Source organism: Rattus norvegicus, chromosome 4, assembly GCF_036323735.1.
Source record: "Rattus norvegicus strain BN/NHsdMcwi chromosome 4, GRCr8, whole genome shotgun sequence".
Classification (NCBI taxonomy): domain Eukaryota; kingdom Metazoa; phylum Chordata; class Mammalia; order Rodentia; family Muridae; genus Rattus; species Rattus norvegicus.
Window position 1 is genome coordinate 80,582,161 of NC_086022.1, and position 22,817 is coordinate 80,604,977.

The 22,817-nt window shown below is 42.4% G+C and overlaps 2 protein-coding genes across 21 annotated transcripts in view; one reads left to right on the forward strand and one right to left on the reverse strand.

Moving 5' to 3' along the window:
* Positions 1–2,791, forward strand: part of Pals2 (protein associated with LIN7 2, MAGUK p55 family member) — an 80,654-nt gene extending 77,863 nt beyond the window's left edge. For 9 of the 12 annotated variants that reach the window (XM_039107787.2, XM_006236496.5, XM_039107784.2 and 6 more), the window contains 2 exons: positions 534–662; positions 1,792–2,012. In XM_039107787.2, coding sequence (XP_038963715.1) covers positions 534–662; positions 1,792–1,968 — 306 coding nt within the window. In that variant the 3' untranslated portion in view covers positions 1,969–2,012. 12 annotated transcript variants of the gene reach the window in all.
* Positions 2,792–8,183: 5,392 nt separating this feature from the next.
* The window catches only part of Gsdme (gasdermin E), a 61,600-nt gene continuing 46,966 nt past the window's right edge, over positions 8,184–22,817 (reverse strand). For 2 of the 9 annotated variants that reach the window (XM_039107729.2, XM_039107726.2), the window contains 3 exons: positions 21,588–21,789; positions 18,699–18,772; positions 8,184–11,249 (listed from right to left, as the gene is read on the reverse strand). In XM_039107729.2, coding sequence (XP_038963657.1) covers positions 10,974–11,249; positions 18,699–18,772; positions 21,588–21,789 — 552 coding nt within the window. In that variant the 3' untranslated portion in view covers positions 8,184–10,973. Of the gene's footprint in view, positions 11,250–16,898; positions 17,036–18,698; positions 18,773–20,067; positions 20,145–21,587; positions 21,790–22,817 lie in introns of those variants that run through there. The other 7 variants (XM_039107731.2, XM_039107730.2, XM_039107728.2 and 4 more) reach the window with 6 other exon arrangements.

Consider the following 22,817-nt stretch of genomic DNA (forward strand, 5'->3'; position numbering starts at 1 on the left):
TGCATTTATCCGTTCATCCGTCACTTACTCTCAATACCTGGCACAGCCATGAGTCCATCCGTATTCACCACTGTTCACTAGAAAAGACACTTCTCTGATTAAGGCCAAGAGTAGCATTTTTCTATTGGTATAAACATAAGTATTCAAAAGGCAATTTACAGTGTGTCAGTTTAGCTATTTTATTAATGTTTCTTAAAATCTTTTCATCTTTTCTGTGGAGTTGTTTTTTATTTGTAGGTGTAGGATTTAGTAGTAGATGATTATGCAGCACTAAGAATTCTACAATCAACGAAGATTGCGTGTCTGGATCACTAAATTTTATACCTTCCTTAAAAAGGAGAAAAGAGCAACAACACTTGATTTTACAACAAAATAAATGGGTTGGTGTTTTAGAGAAGTTAGGACAGGGAGCACAGGCAGGAAATTATGTCCTGAACCTTGTGAAGAGACAGACAGACTTCAGTTAATGAGACTGGTGACCAGCACACTCCGCATTCTGACACTGTAAACGCTTTGTGCTGACTCTTGCACAGGCACTGAAGGTGCTGCGGACCTCCGAGTTCATGCCTTACGTGGTGTTTATTGCTGCTCCAGAGCTAGAGACTTTGCGTGCCATGCACAAGGCTGTGGTGGACGCAGGAATCACCACCAAGCTTTTGACGGTAGGGGCTCTTTCCATGGTAACACCTCTTGTTTTCCCTTTTCTTTTGAGTACGCATACTCCCATCTAATCATACTTAGGAAGTCACTGCTGTAGGCACAAGTACTACAGAATGAACATTGACTTACTAGATGTAAGTTTAGGATTTTAAACAATATTGTCCCTTAATTTAAAACAGAGCTGATTTTCTTTTATAAAATGAAAAGATTCGGTGCTGAAATGTGTGCATTGTAGTCTTCCCATCTACATCCTGTGTATTCTGGGACTGCCTTGGCTTCCTTCTTTCTAAATGTAACTGTCATTTACTCAGAGTCTTTTAATCACGCTGTCTAAAGTAAATCTTTTAAAAGTGTTTGTACCTAAGTATGTTCTATTCTAAAGTACCTACAAATTGTAAATATTGTATTTGTTCTTCCTGTCTTTTCTACCAAAATGCAGGAGCCCTTTCTGTTTTATTGCTATCTACTGATTCAGAAACTTGGCAAGCATTAGTAGGATCCCAGTTCACACTTGTAGAATTACATGTGAAGGTGTCGTGGGAATATATGGAAAGCCTTACTGGCTCATGCAAATCCATCACTTAGGCACTCCACTCCCTGTGTGGTTCCAGACCATTTAGTGTAGTACCTGATTCGATACAAACAACAATTTCATAGAAATAAGGCTGAAGTCTATGGGTGTGGATATTGGCACAGCTTAGAGTCTTCAAATCACACTATTATGATTCTTTGTCCTTGTAAGTGACAGGGGGCAAATTGGCTTTAAGTGGAACAGCCAATACAAGTGGGGATCCAGGATTTATACGGGCCAAATAACACCCTTTTGAAAAGGATTACAGAGAAGTTAGCTGGAAATCAACTACCTGTCTCGCCTTGGTAGTGTTAGGCATTTCACTCTACTGCCAGCAAAACAGAATGCACAGAATATTCATAAGCCACGCAAGTAGATGGAAAGATTGCAACAGGGACTGATGTCTGGTAATACCTCCTTCAGCACTGCATAGGATAGATTCTACGAACTGGCATCTGAATTCCAACAAATATCCAACCCCCTTATTTCTTAACTCACTTTAGATCTGAACAAATCAGTATTTATTACCATGCAAACTTCTTTTTTTTAAACCTTCACAGGACTCTGACTTGAAGAAAACGGTGGATGAAAGTGCCCGGATTCAGAGAGCATACAACCACTACTTTGATTTGATCATCGTAAATGACAATCTAGACAAAGCCTTTGAGAACCTACAAACTGCCATTGAGAAACTGAGGACGGAGCCACAGTGGGTCCCCATTAGCTGGGTGTACTGATGATTCAGTGAGGTTAACAGTTAAATAAAACTTTAAAACAGTGACTCAACAAGTAAACCTTCTGCTGGAGAGCACATGCAGAGGGACAGGCGCCTGCCGGCCGCACCCAGGCATTTTTATTGTGTAGATTGAAGTAACAGTGCACTAGGCGGAATTTTTATATAATTGTGGTTGGGAAGGTGTACTAATATATAATTTCTCTTAATTTTTCTAACTTTTTATGGATAAAACCTTTCTATTCATATACCACATAAAGAAATGCGTTGAAGCATTTGTAAGTTTTGATTTAGTACCCTTACCTTTTCATCAAAGGAATTTTCAGATCATTCTCTCCAACAGCTCATATTTTCACTGTGATAATGAATACTTGAAATAGTTTTGTAATGCTATCATTCTCATAAGTGGTTAGGGAAGGGTCAATTATTCTCTTATTAGGGGGAAAAAAAACAGTAGCTATTGACCTTTTTCATGAACCTCGTTACAGAAGCAGAATTTAAATCTCAGTGTTATAGCTAGTCCACTACTATCCTGATCTGCTCAGTGCCCCCTCTACTCCAGAGTACGGCTGTTCATCTCATCTGTACAGATAAATCAGCTCCCCTCACCCCTCTAGTGAACACAGCGAAGAGCGATAGCTTGCACTCTCTATGGGATTATTCTTTTCATTTGTCGCAGTGATGTGCTGATGCCGACTGATGTTGAATATTAGTTATGGAGGCTCGGGTGGAAGCCTGGTCATGCACACAGAGAGTGCCTTATCCTGCAAAACTTTACTCAACTTAGAGAACATTTACTTATTTTCAAATATAAAATTTCAAACCTATTACTTCAGTTTGGTTTTTTAAGAATAGTCAGCAAAAATATGCCTGTGCAAATGTTTGTGATATTTAAAGATGTCTCTAAGCTGCAAGCTGTTTGTCAATCATCAAATGTGATTTCTAAAACAGGAAGTGATTTGTTAGGGTAGTCTCTGTTTTGTCAAAAACCAAATCCATTGAACGAACGGTTTACAAGATTTGGAAATAATTGCCAGTTATTGATACATACACACACCTAGCATTCATTATGTAATAGATACTAAGTAATGGCCTATACTCTTTAGATTTCTGTTAAAAAGTACACTTTTTTGTTTTAAGATTAGGAACCAAGTCCTTTAGCTGCATTGACACTGTGTACTGATTTCCACGGTCACCTGGGTTGATGCCCTCCTCTAGGATTCCTGAATGGTACATGTTCTTCCATGAACATTGACACATACTGAGACAGAGCATCACTGAGCTTAGTTAACCTTAGTGTATATTGCTGCCAGCTTTTTAGTCAGAAGACTCACGCTTTAAAGGGTTTGGTGCCTAAATACTGATGAGTATTTTTGGTGACAAGCTCTAGACATCTGACTTCTGATTTTGGCTTTCCCCTCATCAGAGTTATGTATCCATTTGTATGAAGATTGATATTGTTAAACACAGACATGCATACAAAGGTACTTATATATGGTAAGAAGCAATATTATACATTGTTTTAAATTACTTTCATAATAAAACATAAGTTACCATATTAATAATTTGTAATCTTCAGGCTTTTAAATTTTAATTCTAGAATTTCATAGCCAAAATATATATTCACACACACACAAAACACACACACACATACATAACACCTTTCTCATGTTAAATATAAAATTGCATAATGCATATCATCTGAACTTAACATTGTTTCTGTTATAAATGGTACTCATGATTCATCAGCATAACCACATTAGATTTCTCCTAATGGAGATAGGATAGTTTTGTTCACTATAATATAGATGCCAATATTATGAAAATACAAATGTTTCTCAGTGAAAAATCACTGAATTTGAAACTCACTTTCCCATCTGAGTCCATAGAAGCCATCAGGCCTCACACAAAGAGTCTTCCTAGGTAATGTTAACAAGGAAATGTATACTTCTCTCATTGGAAGGGCCTAACATAACAGACTTATTTATAATAGCTTTACTGGTATGAAAGGGCATACAGTGGTGTTCAATAATTGGAAATAGGTTAAAAAAATATACACACACGTGAGTGTGCTTTGGGAAGTTGTGTATCCCTAAGTATACTAAAAGATTAGTGTCCACATTCAGCATTCAGGGTGTTGTTATTTCTTTGTAACTAATGGTTACATGTATAATTTCATTTTCAAATGTGCAAGTTGCTATAGAAATGATGTCTCTGAACAAGTCATTTAACCATAGTTAATGGAGTGAATTTAATGCCCTACAGTAGAATTTTCACCTTCAGTATTACACTGCTTTTACTGCACAGTCTCCATTTCTGTTTTTAGTTAATATCCAGGGTCAAATACAGCAAAAGTGTTTGTTTTGTCTGACTTGATACAATTGCAAACCATAGCTTCCTGAAATAGGACTAAACCTTAGATTCTAGAGTAATTTATAATAAGTTGTAGAACACTTCCTTTAAAATGACAAACTGGTTATTCAAAGTTATTTAGAAAATAGCTCAAGATAGCAGTAAAATCCAGTAGCAGGGCATTGATTATGGCCAGGCACTAATCTGGCCAAAATGATGATTATGCCAGACCTAGTAATCCCAGCACCCAGGAGGCTGATAGGAGGAGTGCAAGTTGGAGTCCAGCCTGGGTAACAAGACCCCGTCTCACAAACAAGGGCCCAGGGCTCTAATTGGGGGAGAGTGCGCCTAACACCGGTGAGATCCCAGCAACACAAGAAATGATCCAAACTTCAGAACAGTACTTATTTTTATATATATCAAGTATCGTGATCAGTGATTGAGGTTGATTGTCAAGGCCACAGAATTAGTTATAATTATTTTAAATGGTTAAACTAGAAATGTAAAAAGCTTGAAACAGTCCTCCACTATACAGAATTACAGGGTTGAGGGTCCTACCTCTGTAGTAACTAATCTTTATACTAAATAAGGAAAAGGCAGTTCTGAAGTTTTCTGTACATAATTTACTTTGTAAAAACGTGTATATGTATATATCCACATACACACACACACACACACACACACAAAGCTATGTGTATAATACATTCTTCCAAAATTGATGAATAATAAAGCTAGATATATTCACCCACATGTTAGAGTTAGTGTTCTAAGATCTTTAGTTACTTTCAAATTCGTAGATACTCTGGCCCTGTGTTCTCTTAAATGGAGCTTTGGCTCCATCTTGGAGCTGACGTACAATATTTCTGAATATTTCATTTATTAGAAAAACTAAGTTCAGAAAATTGTCATTTATTATTAGAATTTATTTTCTTTATAAAAAAAAAGCCAACAACAAGAGACTTTTGCATGGAGGCTTCAAGAAATATTTACTTAAGCTCCAGTGAAATTGTGCTGATTTAGACAAAGATTCCAGTGCCTGCCCTCCTCTTGTTCCAAGGAATTTGCTGTGAGAATTCTTACTACATCTATAATGTATTTGGAATTCTTGGGAGAAATTTAGTATTTTAAATAATGAAATTATTGTATATAACTGAATATACACAGATTTTTTTAAAGAATACATTTGATGAAAAATTCAGCATCATATTGGTCTTTTTGTAAGTGTACGTGATACACCTGAAGAAGATGATAATTCTCTAGTTTTTTAAGGTAGGTTATTTTAACTTGTATTTTTGTTTTAGCTTTTAAAGTTATATTCTTTTAAAAGTATTTATCATATTTCCATCTTGTTACTTTGAATCCTGGAGTGGCTGTTGAAAAACACAAAAAGTCACACATCCTTGGGGAACTAAAAAATGAAAGAATGGCTGGGTGTTGTCGGCACATGCCTTTAATCCCAGCACTTGGGAAGCAGAGGCGGGTGGATCTCTTTGAGTTCAAGACCAGCCTGGTCTACAGATTGAGTTCTGGGATAGCCAGAGGTGTTATACAGAGAAACCCAGTCTTTGGAGGGAAAAAGAGAGAATGATGCTCTCTTTTTTAAGATAAGCACAATTGGCTTGTAACACTTGGGCAAAACACTACAAGAATGTCTTAAAAATAGTCCTGTGTGATAAAAGTAAAAATACTTGTACTGCTTCTGGTGACTAAGAGCCTACTTCCGACTATGATTTTGATAATATTTAATCTCCCTTTACCTTCTACATGTTAAGTAGGGCTAAGGTAATGCTTGTCTTCAGCGTCAACTCTAAGGAGAAACTGGCTGTGCTGTGGTAATAAGACTGAGATTGCTTATTAAATGTGTTCTCTTAGCCGAGGTTGCTTCTGCTTCAGTCCCTGTAAAGTCGCCTCATTGGGAGGGGAAATAGCAGATGGTAAACTGTTCAGGAATCCATCCCCAGGTTTAAGAGAGCTCTGTGATGTAGCTGCAGTCTGGCAGACAATCTGCTCTGCTTTTCAGTTGTTCTAATCTAGGAGTCCCATTAGAATCCTGTTCCAAGTCCCTTGCTAATCACACCATTCACTAATGGAAGACAGTTGAAATCCTCTGGCATACTTACGTCAGAGTAGACTGATCTTAACACTCTGAAGCTGTCCTTTTTTTTTATCCTTGTGCCTAAAATTGACACTGCAACCTGGATTTTACCCATAGTGTGAGGCACCTGTATCGTCATCAGAAAAAAATACAGTGAAGTCCAATTAGTGCACCCTAAAGTCTAGAAAATACCTTTTCTTCTTTCTGACTGCTTCCTGGCTTGTGGCTAGTACGCTGTGCTGGGATGACAAGCAGCCTTGGGGCACAGGTTAGAATGGCCATTTTTTCATACTTTTTTTTAATCACCCACATAAACTGAATTAGCACATCAGTAGTTAAGGTAAATGCCTCTTATAACTTGGAAGCTGAATATTTCTTATATATAAAACTACTGCCTTTTAAGTCTCTTGAAATAAATATTCTTACTACCAGAGCAAGGATGTTCTTGGGCTTAAAGCCCAGGGCTTTGCATATGCTGAGCATGCTCCATTACTGAGCAGTAGTCCCAGCTTCCATTTCGTAAGTCAGAAATAGTCATCTTTATTGTAATTGAGCCAAAGGCGAACTACAAATGGGCGGTGTGTGTGTGTGTGTGTGTGTGTGTGTGTGTGTGTGTGTGTGTGTCTCACTCGTGTAAATGTAAATGTGATAGGCCATACCTCAAATCTGGCTTTCCTCCTCTACTTGTCAAGGTTGCCTGAGAACTTGGAGGAGACTTAAAACTAGCAAGAGGGAGAGCATTACAACTGTTCCCTAAGGGACTAAGGTAGAGCACTATGTAAGCCTGCAGTACACATGGTCCTAGCACACGCCAGCACCTCAGAAACAAAATCCCTCTCAGCTATATTAAGCCAGAAGCCATTACCAATTAAGACATGGTTACATCTTATGTAAGAGTGCTGGTTAATGGTAACACTGCTAGTAAGCATAGTCCAAGTGAGAAATACCCTAGTCTTTCAGGCAGAACTAGTTTGATGCTGTCCTGTTCTAAAAGGAACATGACTTCCCAGGGAGAAATCACTCTGAGCACATGAAAATTAACAGAGGAAAATCTTTAATAGTAATGTGTGTGGTTCTTGTCAATGCACAAAGAGGAAGCAGCCTCAGACAAATTTTTACCAGTGTATACAGGCCTTAGGCCTATACATTCCATTTGTGCTGCTGTCCTTAACTCTCCTTCAGATCCTGGCCTCAGAGCCAGGGGCAGCTGGGGGATTTATACAGCAAAGACACGACAGTGTTGATCTGTTGGGTGGTTGTTATCCAGGGTCATCTTGCCCACCTTGTAGACTTATGCTTTGCCTGATGAAAGGACAGGAACTTAATGGCAGGTCAGGACGATATGATGGCTGTCCCCTGTACCACACCCTCGAGCCACCTTAGTGACAAGTATTCTGATATGGGGAAAGGCTTAATGGTCTTAAACTTCAGTTGTGTTTGAGGAACAGACTTTTCCCTGCTGTTCCTGGCAAGCCTGGTCAGCACACTGCTTATTTTCAAGTTCTGTGGAAGCATTGCTCCCTTAGCTAAGTCCTACTTTGTGTAACTTAATATCTAAGTGAGTTTATTAGTAAACCCTTTATAACATTAATGTTGTTATTTCATGGTTCTCTTACATCAACTCATACACATTTGAACATGAAATGCAAATTTCACTGTTTGTCATCCTAAAAGAACTGGTTCCTGTTTCTTCCATAACACTGATTTCTTACAAAAGTTACAAATAGTTAAAGTTGCTATTGCAGTGGATGAAACACCATGACCAAAGCAACTTGGTAATGAAGGAGTTTATTTGACTTACATTTCCACGCCACAGTTCATCATCAGCCCAGATAAAAACTCAGACAGGGCAGGAACCTGGAGGCAAGAGCTGGTGCAGGGGCCATGGAGGAGTGCTCTAGATTACATGGCTTGCTCAGTCTACTTTCTTTTAAAAACCAGGACCACCAGCCTGGGGATAACCGCCCATAAGGGCTGGCTCCTCCCCAATCAATCAGTAATTAGGATGATGTTCTACAGGCTTGCCTACTGCCCAATCTTAGAGAGGCATTTTCTTAACTGGGGTTCCCTCCTTAGATGTCTATGTCAAGTTGACATAAAATTAGTCAGCACAATCAAAATTTCTGCAAGTTACTTTGAATTGTCAGAGCCCACCAGGAGCATTTGAGTGACTTGCTGTGGGAAGTTTTCACCCCCGTCCACCCAGATCACTGATGTATACCTTTAGGACCTGATAGAAACACATGCTTTTTTTTTTTTTTTTTTTTAAACTCTACCCTCTGAAGTGACTGAAAGAAGTTTTCAGTAGAAGGCAGCATGCTTATAAAAGTCAAAGCTGGCCAAGCTGCTTAAGTAACTTTCTGATGAAAAGGTTTAAAAGTAAAGATTAAGCATCCCTACTTTCAAAGTCCCAGTATGACTAGTTACTACAAAGAGAAGAATCACTCCTGTGCTCCTCTATGGGGTGACCTTTCAGAAACTCACTATAAATCTTGGAACATATTTCCAGATATAGCTTAAAATTATTGCAATGTTTAGTTTGTGAAATCGCACATTCCTGTTAAAATACTTTTGTGTATATAAAGAAATATTTGCTGTTGAGAAATTTGAAGTGTTTTGTTTATAGGTAGACCTAAGAGAGAAAACTGCAGGGTATTACATTAACATTGGTTTAAATGATTTTTTTAAGTCCCTGATGTAATTTTCTTCCACCTAAATAAATTTTCACCTGCCTCTACTTTTCTGCAAGAATTCCCTATGCTTTTGTTTCTGTCAGCTGAGGATTATTGGTGGCTTTTGTAGTGGAGGTTTTCAGAATTGGGCAGATTAAAATACAGAATCAAGAAACAGAGACTGATTAGACAGCGTGAGTCACCCTGTAGCCACTTCCCTCGTGTCCAGGAAAGAGAAGCCATGTGTTTCATCAAGCAGACTTGTTGGCTGCATTTTATACTGGGCCTGCAGGAAGACGGCAAGAACTCGGTGAAACATGGCTCTGTGTACAGGAAGCTTTTCCAGCAGCCCTTGGTGACCCCCCTGTGCTGGGTTTTAGCATTCCATAACTCACATTCAGGAACTTGCTACTAAAGAAAGACTTGAGTCTTTCTGATATATCCAGGAGAATGTATTGCTTTTATGATTTGTGTGCGCCCACATATGCACACAGAGGCTAGAGGCATGTATCTTCTGTGCTTTCCAGGGTTTTGTTTTTTTTTTTTTTTTCCAGACAGGCTTTCTGACTGCAGTTGAAGCTCTCTGGCTGGCTACTCTGGTAAACCAGCAAACCCAGACATCACCCTGTCTGCCTTGCCGTGCTGGTAGTGCAGGTGATCACGATGCTCGGCATTCTCCACACGTGCAGAGACCACTGCAAGTTTCCACGCTTGCACAACAGACAGACCCACTCAGCAGTCTCCCCAGCCCTGTTTATACTCGGGATTTTATATGTCCCATCTTCAGGGTTCTTTTTTCCTTAATTAGAAGGATAATACAAAATTCTAACTAGAATGCAAAAGTGGAGACATAACATGTTTTGCCTTTTGTACCAATCTCAAAGTCTCTGAATTATTCAGAGTCACTGCTGGGTCTCCTGAATCTTGACACGTTTCCTCATGCACATGTTTTTCCACCTGTAGATTCATCTTACATGTTCTGTTCATAGCTTGCTCTTCATGCCTGATGTCAGAAATAGACACAAGATAAGGTACCACCAACATAGCACAAGTACACAAGTTGCATTTTTCTTCCTAATTTATGGTTAGTTCGTGAGCAGTGTTGCTGGTGTGCAACTTTATAAACCCTGTAATAGGGAGCTGCATAAGGTTGAGTCTCATGTTTAAAAGAAACGACGTACTTTATCTTTGTTAACTCTTCCTTATAATCTGAAGGTGCCCGTGGATGAAGTGGGAGCTAACATTCATCCCACTGCTTGATGTGCCCAGGGGCATTGGGTCTGATCAATAGTAACATGCTCTCAGTGCAATCAGGAGACTTGAGAAGACTGTTCAAGTCTGGGGAAGCAGAAGGACTTCAAAACTTAATGAACATCCAACTACACATGTTCAGAATTGCCTTCGATAGCAATTGCAACATGTGACAGATTCCCAGAATGCACTGGAATTGCCCCAGACATAGTATGTTCATCAAAGGATAACAAAGCCAAATATGAGGAATAGATTTAAATTCTCATGTTGAGGTGGGTAAAATGAGATGTTCTTATTATAATTGTTTTATATATCCCAGTAGCATTTCTAGTTCCCAGTCACCCAGCATTGTACAGCATGTCCAAAGGACATGCTTCCCTGTGCATTCACAGCTTATGATGAACTGATGTAAAATCTGAGATTTTTGGTTTTGTATATCACAAGTGAGTGGAAAATAAAGTAAAAGGTGGTTCTTCCCTCTAACTCAGGTGTTGGCACAGTAGGCCTCTGATGAAAATTACCCATTTACAGTGCTTGTCCACAGTACAGAAAGATACCACTCCTGGTGTGCATTGGAATTCACTGACAGGCTTAACCTGCTTCGGCCCCAAATCCCAAAGTATTAATCCTAAGAAGTACCTAGTCTTGGCTGGTAGCATGTACTTCTGACTGAAAAAGATGTTCCTCATGCTCTTTGCTTAAAGTGTAAAGCCCACTAAGAGTGATATGAAGAATTAGCGGGAACATGCAGGAGTCCTTCAGGATGGTGGCTTTGGCAGAAAACTGCATCCTCTCCAGGGCAATGTCGGCGGAGGCAAACAAACGCTGCACGATGCCAAACCTCTCTGTGTCTCTCAGAGGAGCCAAGGTGGGGTCTTGAAAATCACACACACTGTCATCAGACAGAGCATGGAGCTGAAATGACAAACAAATTCATTTCAAAATGTCCCAGAAAATCCCAAGTTACATACCTTTTAAAGAAATTCTCTAGAACAGGAAAGCCATTAGATGTAATATGAAGATACATGTTTGTTCTATCGTGTCAAGACTTTAGGCCTATTTTTCTCTTCCTTGCCTGTATTCCTGAATCCACACATTTATACCTAGATCCATTAGCCCGGTGAGTTAAAAAAGCTCAGCATGCGCCTTTCCTCCACCACATGTAAGGGTTTATGTGCCTCTATATAACGTGTACGTGTCTAGGGGATACATTATGGTAATTCAGTGCGTGTATAGCATCTATAATAATAAATCATGGCAACAAGAATTTTTGTCTTCACATACCATTTTGTGTTGAGCTTTCTACACTCTTAGTTGTTTTTAAATACGGGTGGTTTAGTTGTCAGCTACTATGTTAAAGAGACCCAGAGGTGGTGCCCTCCTGTCTGGTTTGAAGCCCACCTCTGAGCTTCAGCTACCCTCCACTGCTCATTGATTATACTCTCCTTTTCCAAGAGATTGGCTCAGTATTTCCATAGTTGCATGAGAGCATTTGTCCTGTTCCTAGCCTGTTTCATTTAATAATGAAGTTCCAGCCAGGTTGCTGCAAATAAATAGCAGGGTTTCATTTCTCACAGGTCTGTGCTGGTCACTTATTTGCATGCTCTTTGCCTCTCGTCCACTAAGGAGCGTCTGGGTAGTTGTCACATTTTAGCTTTGTGGATAGGCTCAGCAAACACTGGGGTGTACATCCATTGTTGACGTACTCATTTCCTCTCCTCCAGACAGACCTAGGAGCTTTTAACAGTTTCACCAGTCTTTAGTGCCTGAGGACCCCTCCATTCTGTTTTCTATACTAGCTGTAGTCATCACATGCTCACTAGTAGTGTGTAAGACCCAGTAGTGTGTAAGACTTTCCCTTTCCCACATCCTCTCTAGTGTTTCTAGTGTCAAGCTGCTTCACTGCTCTTTTGATTTGTGTTTCCATGTTGATGAGAGAATTTCTTCACGTACTTGCTTGCCATTTGTGTTATCTTTTGAGAAGTATCCGTTCAGATTTTTAGCTCATTTTTAAATTGTTTTTATGGTGTATGGCCTTTTGAGTTTATAGTATTTTCCAGATGAAGCCCTTGTCTGAAGGTTACTTGAGAACACACGTGTGTGGTGTATTATATTTTGATATGTTACTGAGTTCAATTGGTACTATTTTATTGAGAATTTCCGTATGTGAGTCTGCTGTTATCTTTTGTTTCTCCTCTGGGTATTCAGACAATGCATTTGATGGCGTTCCTTCCATTTTAACTTCTAAACAGTGGAAGCAACATTGGACTTAGTTCTTGGTTCATTGTTTGTATAAAGCCACCATAGTCCTGGACTAACTCTAGATGGGAAATCTCCATTATTGTTCCCATCTCATTATTGGCCTTCGTACTTTATGTCTCTGTTGACTCGGGCCGCAGAGCTAAGTGCATGTGTTTTGCAGCACTGTAGCTGCAGTGGCAAAGTGATGGCGAGCATGTGTGGATAGGTGGGTTTAGCAAAGCAGTAAAGCTGAGCATGGTTATTCCTTTACTTTACAAGAGGAGAAAGTACCAGAGTGTATGTCTCCAGGAGTAATGATGATTTCCAGTGAGTATTTTTTAAAAGAACAACTATGTATGAGTTAAACTCTCCATAGAAGCAATAAGGTAATAACCGTGGATTATTATGGCAATGACTAGCACCTCCATCATTTTCAAGTTTTTATGGCAGAAAAAAAAAATCTCTTCCAGGCTGAACAACTATAAAAAGAAGAAGAAGGTTTTCAGTGTAGGAACATCGATTTCTTTTTTCAGTTAGAAATTTTGGCCCTTTGATTTAATTTAGAGCGAAAATGGAAGTACAAAAGTTTTATTCAGGACACGGGCGCTCAAAAAGGTCCAGTTATTAGTGTCTTTGACTTTAAGACTTTTATTCAGAAATCAGCCCATGGAGCTGGAAAGATGACTTTGTTGAAGATAACCAGATTTGGTTCTCACTACATACGTGTGGCTTCTCATCCAAAGGATCTGACTACTGAGGAAGTCAGGTATGTGACAGACAGACAGACAGCACACTCATCACATAAAAAAGTAAAGAAAAACTAGCAGAAAAGTTCTCCCTTGAATCAGGTCAGGGGTGTGGAGAGTCGCTGATGCAGACTTCAGAACAATAATGAAGGCTTGGAATGGAACACTGAACAGATAGATGGGTGGTGCAGCATGTGGTTAGTGCACAGATAATGAGGCTCCCGAAGAGTGCCTGCCCTCCACCCGTGAAAAGATGTGCTGCACGTGAGCAGGCTGCCTTTGCTCAGAGGGTGGGACAGTTCTGAAGACCTAGTGAGGCACTAATAGAAAGACTTCTACAAACTTCCTTCTAGTTGTTCCCAAGGCTCACCCACAAAATAAGAACATTTTACTTGTCCCTCAAAATTGCTTGTTCAGTTATGCATCCATATCTGGCTGCCCCGTGGAGCCTGACAGTTCCCTGTCTTGTTTTCTTGACAGTGTGTGTGTCTTTGCAGCACAAGCACCTTTCAGTGACTTTAATTCACAGCCTCTATGTAGTCTTACAGCTTCTCTTATTCTTGATGTGATAGGATTCAGTGTGTCTTGGATGGAACGTGGATAACTAGTTTTTCTTGATTCCTTTTTATACTAAATCAACTCTTAAAATCATTAGATTTAAAAGGGAGGGGGGAGCACTGAGACTTGTAGCCTGGGATGCTCTAGGTGATCGGCACATGCTCTAGTAAGACAGAGTTTGCTGCTGCTGGTTAAACTACCTGGAACTGATACATGGAAACTCAGTTCTTTAATTTTGTGTCTAAATGTTGCTGCTTGTAGTGGACAAAGGCAAGTCCCTAACTATAACTGTCTTCACTCCCTGCTCTCATGTCTGTAGTTGTTTTGACTGTTAAAATGGCAATGTTGGATCTGTATATACTCTCCTTCTGCATCTGCTGCTGAACTGACCTATTTGTGAGTGTATAGTGGCCGTATTCTCTCTGGGTTATCACCACCACCACCACCATCATCATCATCATCAAAGTCCACTTTTCAGCTTGCTTTTTGGTTTCCATTTGGATGCTTTCTTCCCCCAGTCCTTTTAATACACATACATCAGTAACTGGATATCTTGAGTCTATGGGCAGCATATAGTTGAGTAGGTGAGTTGATTGGTTGTTATTTAAGGCAGAGTCTCATGCAGCCCAGCCTGCCCTTGAAGCTTTCTGTGTAGCTGAAGATGCCTCCACTAACCAATTTCTAGGATTACAAGTATTCTCTACCATGGCCAGCTTGCTCTTACTGTTTTTTTGTTTTTTCTTTTTCTTTAAAATTCTTTCAGCCAGTCTATTGGTTGTTGGATTTAATGCATTTACAGTCTAGGTCACTCTTTTTTCCTTGTTTTGTACAATTTTTCTTCACCTATCACTTACTTTGTGGTGTGGCGCGGTAATGCCCTGTCAGGCTGAGGTCTGACTGTTACGCCTTGCCTCTGTGTTCCGTATTGCTAGTGGGTTTAGATGCCCACATACTCCGTGTGCTGTCTGCTCCCAGTAGTATTCTTAAAGGGCTGCTCCAGTGCTCGTGTGAGACCATCTTTGTCCTCTTCCCATTTAAAGGCTGAGGTGTCCTGGTTGACAGTTACTCCTTTCAGTGTGTAGAGTGTACCATGCCATCTATCCATCCTGCCCATGGATTCCTGGGGATCTTGTTTGCTTTTCCTTTTCTCCGAGTCTTCATTTGTAGTTTTGGTGAGTTGACTGTGGCTGGTGAGGGCACACGCCACTTACTAGTTTAGTTGGGGGTTTAAGTTTCTTGGTGTAGATGTCCATGGGTCTTTGAAGATTTGAGAAGTTTTCAGCCATCATTTCATGAACTAGCCTTTAAATGCTCGCCTTCCCCATCTGGAATTCTCACAGGACAAATATTTCTTCACAGAATTCTGTCCCAGCTAACTTGGAGTTTTTCCCCACACCAGCCCCTTGTCTTCCTGAGGTAACTGGACACATTATTCTTAAGTTCTGCTGCCCTTGGGCTGCTCCTATGTCAGAGCCTTGTGTAATGGACTTCCTTGACTAGATATATAAGCTCCAGAATTTGAGTTTTTGATTTTTAACTACAATTTCTAACTCTGAATTTCTCATTTATATCCTGAATAGCCTTTTCTTGCTCCTTTGTAATGTTTTGTTTATGTTCTGTTAGATCCCATTATGTTTCCTGGGGATCATTACTATGAACTCTTCCGACTTCCCTCTCAGGGATTATTTTTAAAGAACAGCTATTCTCTTTGGAGCTGGCTTGTTCTGTGTATCCTGTACATCTGTATAACATCTAGTATCTTGAGGCATTTTCTATAGGAATTTTTGTTTGTTTAAATGTCAGTTGGATAGATGCTCAGGTTTTAGTTACACATGAGCTCAAAAGAGTATCCCTATGGGGTACCTTACTTGGTTCCTATCACGAGGGTCTACGGGAACATCAATTATCCTGTCTACAGTAGTTTCTTGAGGTGGAGCTTTACAGCAAGCATAGGCTTCCAAGAGTGTATTCAGCTGCTAAGGACTCTTTGGTATGAGGTGCAGAAAGAGTTGTCCCTAGGTCTGTCCGGGTAAGCATAGATCACACCGAGAGTTGTAGGAGATGCTTGGGTCTGTAGCACCAGTACCCACAATTCCTGAGCCACAGAATAGAACCAGACCCACTCCCCAGGTCTTGCTCAATAAACACTTGTGATAACCATTCGATTTAAGGAATGGGAACATGAATGAGCCCTTCCCTGGTCCTATGGGAATAATTAAAGGAGCTACAGTTTAACCACTTTTGTGGAGGTGTGCGATCCAGAGAGTACCTTCTCTGGGACCCACAAGATAATCACAAACTTAGTACCTACAGCCCTAACCCAAAGTCTATGGACTGTGGAAGACAGGTGCCTTGGGTTATCTCAGTAGTTCTGGTTTCCATGCTTTGAGGGGCAGGGCACACAGTAGAGTTTCTCTTTGTGTACTAGGTTAATGTGAGTAGTATGTGGGCTTGTTCTTTGATGTCTGTGGTCTGAGGCTGCAAAGCCGAGGTGGAAATACACCTAGGTCATGCAAAGAGTAAGCAGTGGGGAGGCCGAGACTTATGACATCATTTGCCATGGAGCAGAAGATTGCAGCCATGATCTGAGCTTCAAGCCTGAGTGGGGCTGGGACTGTAGACAGGGAAAGTTCCCTAGTCCCCAGTGTGGCTGGGTACAGATGTCACCCATTGATCACTGGAGTCCTAGAATTGTAGACAGGTGCAAGTGAGGCTGAGGTTTTCGAGTGCAGCTACAACCCCACAGCCTCAAGGTTGTAAGGTGAGGAGGGAGATCTGCTCCCATGCATATATATGGTACTTCTGAGTCTGAAGTGACAGAATTCTGACTGCACTGCCTTCCACCTAATATGGGCACAGGACCCAAGGTTTCTGACAAGGTAGGAGTCCTGCTGATTATGGGAGGCCCAACTCAGCTGTCACTCTCTTTAGAGTCCTGTATATACAAGCTAGTTCTTTAGAACAGACATAAAGCTATGAATGAGTACTCTGGCTTCCACAGTTACAGTTGCAGGCTTACAAGATGAGGAGGTCTGCTGCCATTTTCTGTTCTTTTCCCAGAGCAGTGTCAGGTGTGGTGAAGGGCAGGGTACAGACAGCACGTGCTCCCCTCATTGTTTAGAGTTCTAGTCACTTTTTTTTCTGATTTCCAGAGTTCTGCAAAATAAAGGGTTTTTCCCTCTGCTTTGTGGCAGGCACACACACACCGTTCAGCCATCCTCTGGTTGTGTTGCTTATTAATGTAAACAGCAATGTTAGAATGTCTTGAGTATCTGAAGGAATTCGGATGTAGGGACTGTCATTTGTTAATTGTGTTTCCAGAACCTTTGCCTTCACAATTCCTGACTTGGAATATTTTCTAGATTTTTCTACTGATTTTTCTACCAGTTCACACTAAATGGTTAACTTATCTGACCCTTCACCTAAAACCCATCAGGACGACTCTTCAGAGTTACCTGAGCTTTCAAACAGAAGTGCAGGTAGATTGGGTGTCCTCTTTTAAGTCAGTCACTCGAAGAAGTATATAATACTCCGTGCCTGCAGGAGCCCAGCTCTTTTAAGAGAACAGCAGGCAGTCTGCAGACATTACCTGGATTGCCTGAGGGTACCTAGGAAGATCTTTTAAGGAAACATGATTTATCTTTGTTGAGCAACCTCCAAAGACAGGCTAGTGTATCTGGAGGGAGGCAGCCAGTGAAAAGGCAGGACTCTGTCCATCCATTTTGGAACTCCGAGTCTGGTTCCTGCCTGGTCATGAACAACAGCCAAGGTCAGAAGCAGAGCTGACTGTAGTGTGAGTTCATTAGGCCTGGTTCCCTTAGCACTAGTTTCTTCTTCCTACACTTCCTGAACAGCTTTGATTGCTCCCTAAACACTCAGACCGGAAGTGCTGAGCACTCCCTGCTGCTGGACAGAACGGAGCTGTTTCGCTCATCACTGCATACAATTAGGACAATTACTCACTTCTATAATCAAACTGCACTAGCAGCCAGCACCCTCAGCTGCTCTCAGATAGGCTGGCATGCCTCCAAACAATTGAGTGTCCCCTAGGACACAGCCTATGGTCAGTGCGGATGGCATCTGGCCAGCTGTGTGATCAGTACCTAATGGTCTTAGCCTTTTATACCTCCTCCATACAGAACAACATCCAGGACAACCTGTATGGTTTGGTGTTCCCAGAGGACATACAGAACATAAGTAGGTCCTGTCTAGGTGGTCCATGCAGGGCCAGTGTAGCTCTATGGGCTAGCAGTGGACTCTGGCCTCATTCTAGAACTTAAAATAAAGCGACCCAGGTATGCCCTGTGTGACAGTAGCTGGGCAGTGGGGTAGTTACCGGTTCCTCTGCTAACTGCCCTCTCTGTAACTTGACTCATTACTGGTCACTTTTACTCTCGCAGTGACATTTCCAGAGAGTGTCCAGCTCTACTGATATTCTAGGAGAATGGAAGAAGCTACACCTCCTCCAGACAACGCAGCCCTGTGAGTTCCTGGCAAATGTGACACAAAGCAGCTTCAAATCATTCCCACTACAGTGATCAGCGACAGATTGCCGGGCCCGGCCATGCTTAGCTATGGCTGAAAGTCTCCAAACTGGGGAAAGCACATGGTTTAGAACCTGTAGACCCAGCCACTCTGCTAGCCAGTTTCTTGAGCAAACACTGCTTTGGACCTCATCCTCCCACAGCACCCACATGTTAATGATGACACCTGTTTGCACTGTCTCAAGCTGAGAAACCAGATCTTTTACTAGCTGGATAGCGTCTACCCCTCATCCCCATTCCTTTCCACCCCACTGTCCCATCCAAAGGTTCCTTACCAAATGGCACAGTGAAGGAATAACATGGAGTTTGCAGCAAGTCCCCAGGAAGACTGTGGCATTATCTGGCATTTCTGTAAAAGACATGCATTCTGGTCATTTTCACTGTTAAAAACAAGTTTGTGGAAGCCAGGCACAGCGATGCATGCTTGTAATCTCATCACCTGAGAGGTTAGGCAGAAGGACCAGCCTGAGCGATGCAGTGAGCCCTTGTGTTATAAGGAAAGAGCATTGCAGCCTACCTAGGTGATGCTATTTCAGTAGCTTGCTACCTCCAGTTCGATAAAGTAAATGTGTGCTCAGGCCAGGTGTGGTAGCACCCTCTTAATCCCAGCACTTGGGAGACAGAAACAATCTCTGTGCATTCTAATTCAGTCAGAGCTATATAGACTGTCTAAAAATACAAGGGTGTGGTCACATCTCTGGGAATCCAGTCACCAGAGGATGTTCTCTGACATTGAACATGCTAGTCAGAAGGGCATGGGTTCTGGGAAAGGATGCTTAGCTCAAAAGTCTCTGATGTTAGAGCCCTTCCACATAACCAGGCTGGAATGCTTTGTTTCTGGTTTTCTGGGGCATAGCCTTGCTAACCCAGAATAGCCTTGAATATGCCATATTCTGTTTCTCCCCAGTACTGGGATTTATAGGCATACATGATAACACATAAAATACTCTGGGGTACCTCTAGACCCTGTTCGTTCTGTTCATTTGGGCTCCTACAGAGTATTTAGGGGCACATGTCAGGCCACTGCACAAACATGAAGGGTCCCATCATGCTGCCAGTCCCTTTGGAAAAGAAAGCAGGAGTAATTGCATGAGGCAAGAGGCACTCTGGAAGGTGAAGGGGAGGAAATGTGGGTGTGGTAGTCCTTGGAGCATCAGTGATACGACAAAGCTGGGGCAGCATCATGAGAGGCTGGAGCTATACCAAAGTGTCCTGCCAATTCCCCACCCTGCCAGAGAAATGGAAGTGAGTGCCAGGCAAGCCTCTATTAAATATCTCCCAGTGTGAAGCTGTGTCACTGAGGCTGTGACCCAGAGAGAACAAAAGGACATGGGGGAAGAGGCAGCCCTGTAGGTAATCACACTAGAGAACCCCAACACAGCCGTCCAATGCGGTCATGCACCTGCCTCTAACAAAGTTCAGAGTTTTCTGTGTTCCGAAGGAGGCCTTCACCCTACTACAGGAAGATGAGAGTAGAAAGCACAGTGCTGAGAAGGGCACGTCATGTCAGCCAAGAACGATCACACCCACATTTCCACCCCTTCACCTTCCAGAGTGCCTCTTGCCTCATGCAATACTCCTGTACCCCTCAACCCTAGATCCTTGCTTACCCAGAACTGTGAGCATAGGACAAAGATAGCTCACCCTGATGCTTGTCATGGGCCAGGCATGCTCTGCCCTCCACTGCTGCCTAAAAGACAGTGTAGCTCTCCCCAGCGAGTCTGGAAAGGACTGTTCAATTACAAATGAGGTTCTGTGGTGAGAGCAGCGTTCCAGGAGACCAGACACCAGGGCTGGAAGCAGCTAAATAGGATAAAGCCAAGTAGCACTGTCAAGACCCAAAAGGACCACTTTCTCCTCTATCACTTTCTCTAGATCTTAGGAGACCATACTATCTAGGAAGAGTTGGCCAAGGAAGAGTTCAGATCTCACCAGGATACTACCAAAAAGAGCTTTAAATGAGCTATCTTCTGCTGCAGCTGCTCTAATGAGACCACAGCTTAGAAGAAAAGCACAGGGTTGATGTAGACACTGGCTACACCTAAAGTTTTCTCTACATCCAGCTTCCAAATGGGAATAAATGTTATGTTAGAGCCTCTTGTGGGGCCACCTCTGCTCAGCTGCAGAGCTGTGTCCAGGTTGGGAAGAATGGGACTCTGGGGTAGTCCGTGTCAGCCATGGGCTATTCTTCATAGAAATGTTTGAGTAGTATAGAATATGTGAGAAGGCTTCTCACAAGCTATTAGAGTCTGGCCTGCAGCCTGACAAGTCTTTACTGAAGCATGCTCACTGTTAACGCTGGTCCCAGTCTCTAGGTAGAATTTCACAGAGCCTATGTGCTGTATCCAATTCCATTCAACCATTCAAAGCCTCTGTGATTCAGAGCAAGAGACAAACCATATCTGTCAGAAAAGCAAGCTGAAATATTCTTCATTCATTTTAAATACTTTAGGTTCCCTGGGTCCTTATCTCTGTAGTTAGGAGAAAGCCACTGTATCCGGAACCCAGTGCCTAGTAGCTTGTGTTGGAGGGAAGCTGGATCTCCAGAGATGAGCTGTAGCTCCAGCTGCTTCACATGGGGCACCACCAGGCCTCTGTGACAGGTCTTCTTGATGGTAACCAAAATCCACTCCCCTGGGAAGGCACCAACAGGCCTCTGTGACAGGTCCTCTCGATGGTAACCGAAATCCACTCCCCTGGGAAGCTGTTTCAAGACCCATGCAGAAGCCCAGCCATAACCTACCTCCTGGACATGTGCATCACACAGCACATGAAGGCTGAGAGTACCATGAAGTAGGCCACACGCGTACAAGGAGGAAGGAGAGGATCAGGAAAAACAGCTGCCGAAGGAAAGTGACCGCCACACAGCACCATCTGGACCCTGCTGTGGATCACTGGCTGTGTTTTGAAAGTGACCTCCAGTGAGAGGACCAGAAGGTGGTCCTCCTGGAGTAAGTCTGACACACCCTTAAAGTGGAGGCTCAAGAGTGTAACAGGATTCTTTATTGGCCTTCCACGTCTTACCCTCTGAACTGAAAAGGAGAGAACTGTCCCAACCCTTCCTCAGTCATCACTGTTTCTCTGTCCAGAAGCAGATAGAAGCCAACACCATCTCCCAGCCCGAGCAGGCATTGTCCTGCTCTTTTTTATTTTGGTTTCCATACCTGCTAGTGCACTGACCAAGAAGTAGGCTGTTGCAAAGAGCTTCTGGTTGCTGACCTCATCCTGCGGGCCAGGATGCTCTCCCTGTACCCTGTATCCCACCAGTTTCAGGAAGGCTGTGAGGTCCTGCTGCTGACTGCCTGTCAGCTCCTCCATTGCCAATATAGCCTGTGAGGACCAGAGGCCACCAGCCACATCATCACACTACAGCATAGAAAGGGAAGAAGAAAGACTGTGATGAAGCCAGAACTCACTGAAGTGCAACCCAACTGAGCCCCTGCTCAGCCCGTACCTTACCAACGCTCTCCACGCACTTTACCCTCTCCGGGTAGAGCAAGCACTGAGCCCTTGTCCAAACGTTGATGCTATCTATGTGACTAAATTTCCTCCTGAGGATACAGATGAGCCATGCCCAACTACTGTCCTTCCACATGCAAAGGGGAAGAGTCATGCAAGAAGTGCTGGGCACACAGAACCTGACAGAGTAGGCCAGGATATTGAGTTTTACCAGACACCAGGAACAATTGGCTATGTATCAGACTGTCAAGGGGGTCATAAAAGCAACATCCCTTCCTGGTTCTCACACTCTAAAAGAAGCACGCTTAGTATAGTACGTCCCCAGCCTTCCCTAGGTAGCTCTATCCATCACGACAAGGTTGCTGAGGGGTGGGATGGCACTGCCCATGAGCCAGTTCTGAGCCCTTGAACTAGTTCCATACCCTAGGTACCCTGTGTCCTCTCTGACACCCACCAGCAGGCAGACGCTTTGCCAACATCTGACAGGGCAGCCGCTACTCTCTACATAGGGAACTAACCTGACATTTCCCTCTAGGAAGGAGCTATTTTAGGAAGTGAAAGTCATGGGGTTCTGAAACATTTGTGTTCTTCCTAGGGTTAAGCCCTGCATCCTCCGGAAGTCAAACTAGACCTTTTGCACAACTGCATTTCTGTCTCTGGTTGCTAGGCTCTCCAGCACAATTTCACTTCAAGTGGGAAGATGATATGGATATTTTTCTGAACACCTAAAGCGTGTGAGCAGTATCCCTTCTTTCTAAGAAGGAAAACTAAAAACAAAGTCGCAATGAAAAGGAAATTGTCAAAGTCTCAGCCTTGTTAAGTATAAAAAAAAGAATCTGAGCTGATGAAGGGTGAGCAGCTGGCGTGGCCCTCAAACCTGGCAAAACAAAGCGATAAACACCTCCTCGTCTGTGTTCTGAATGGGACAGGCTGAC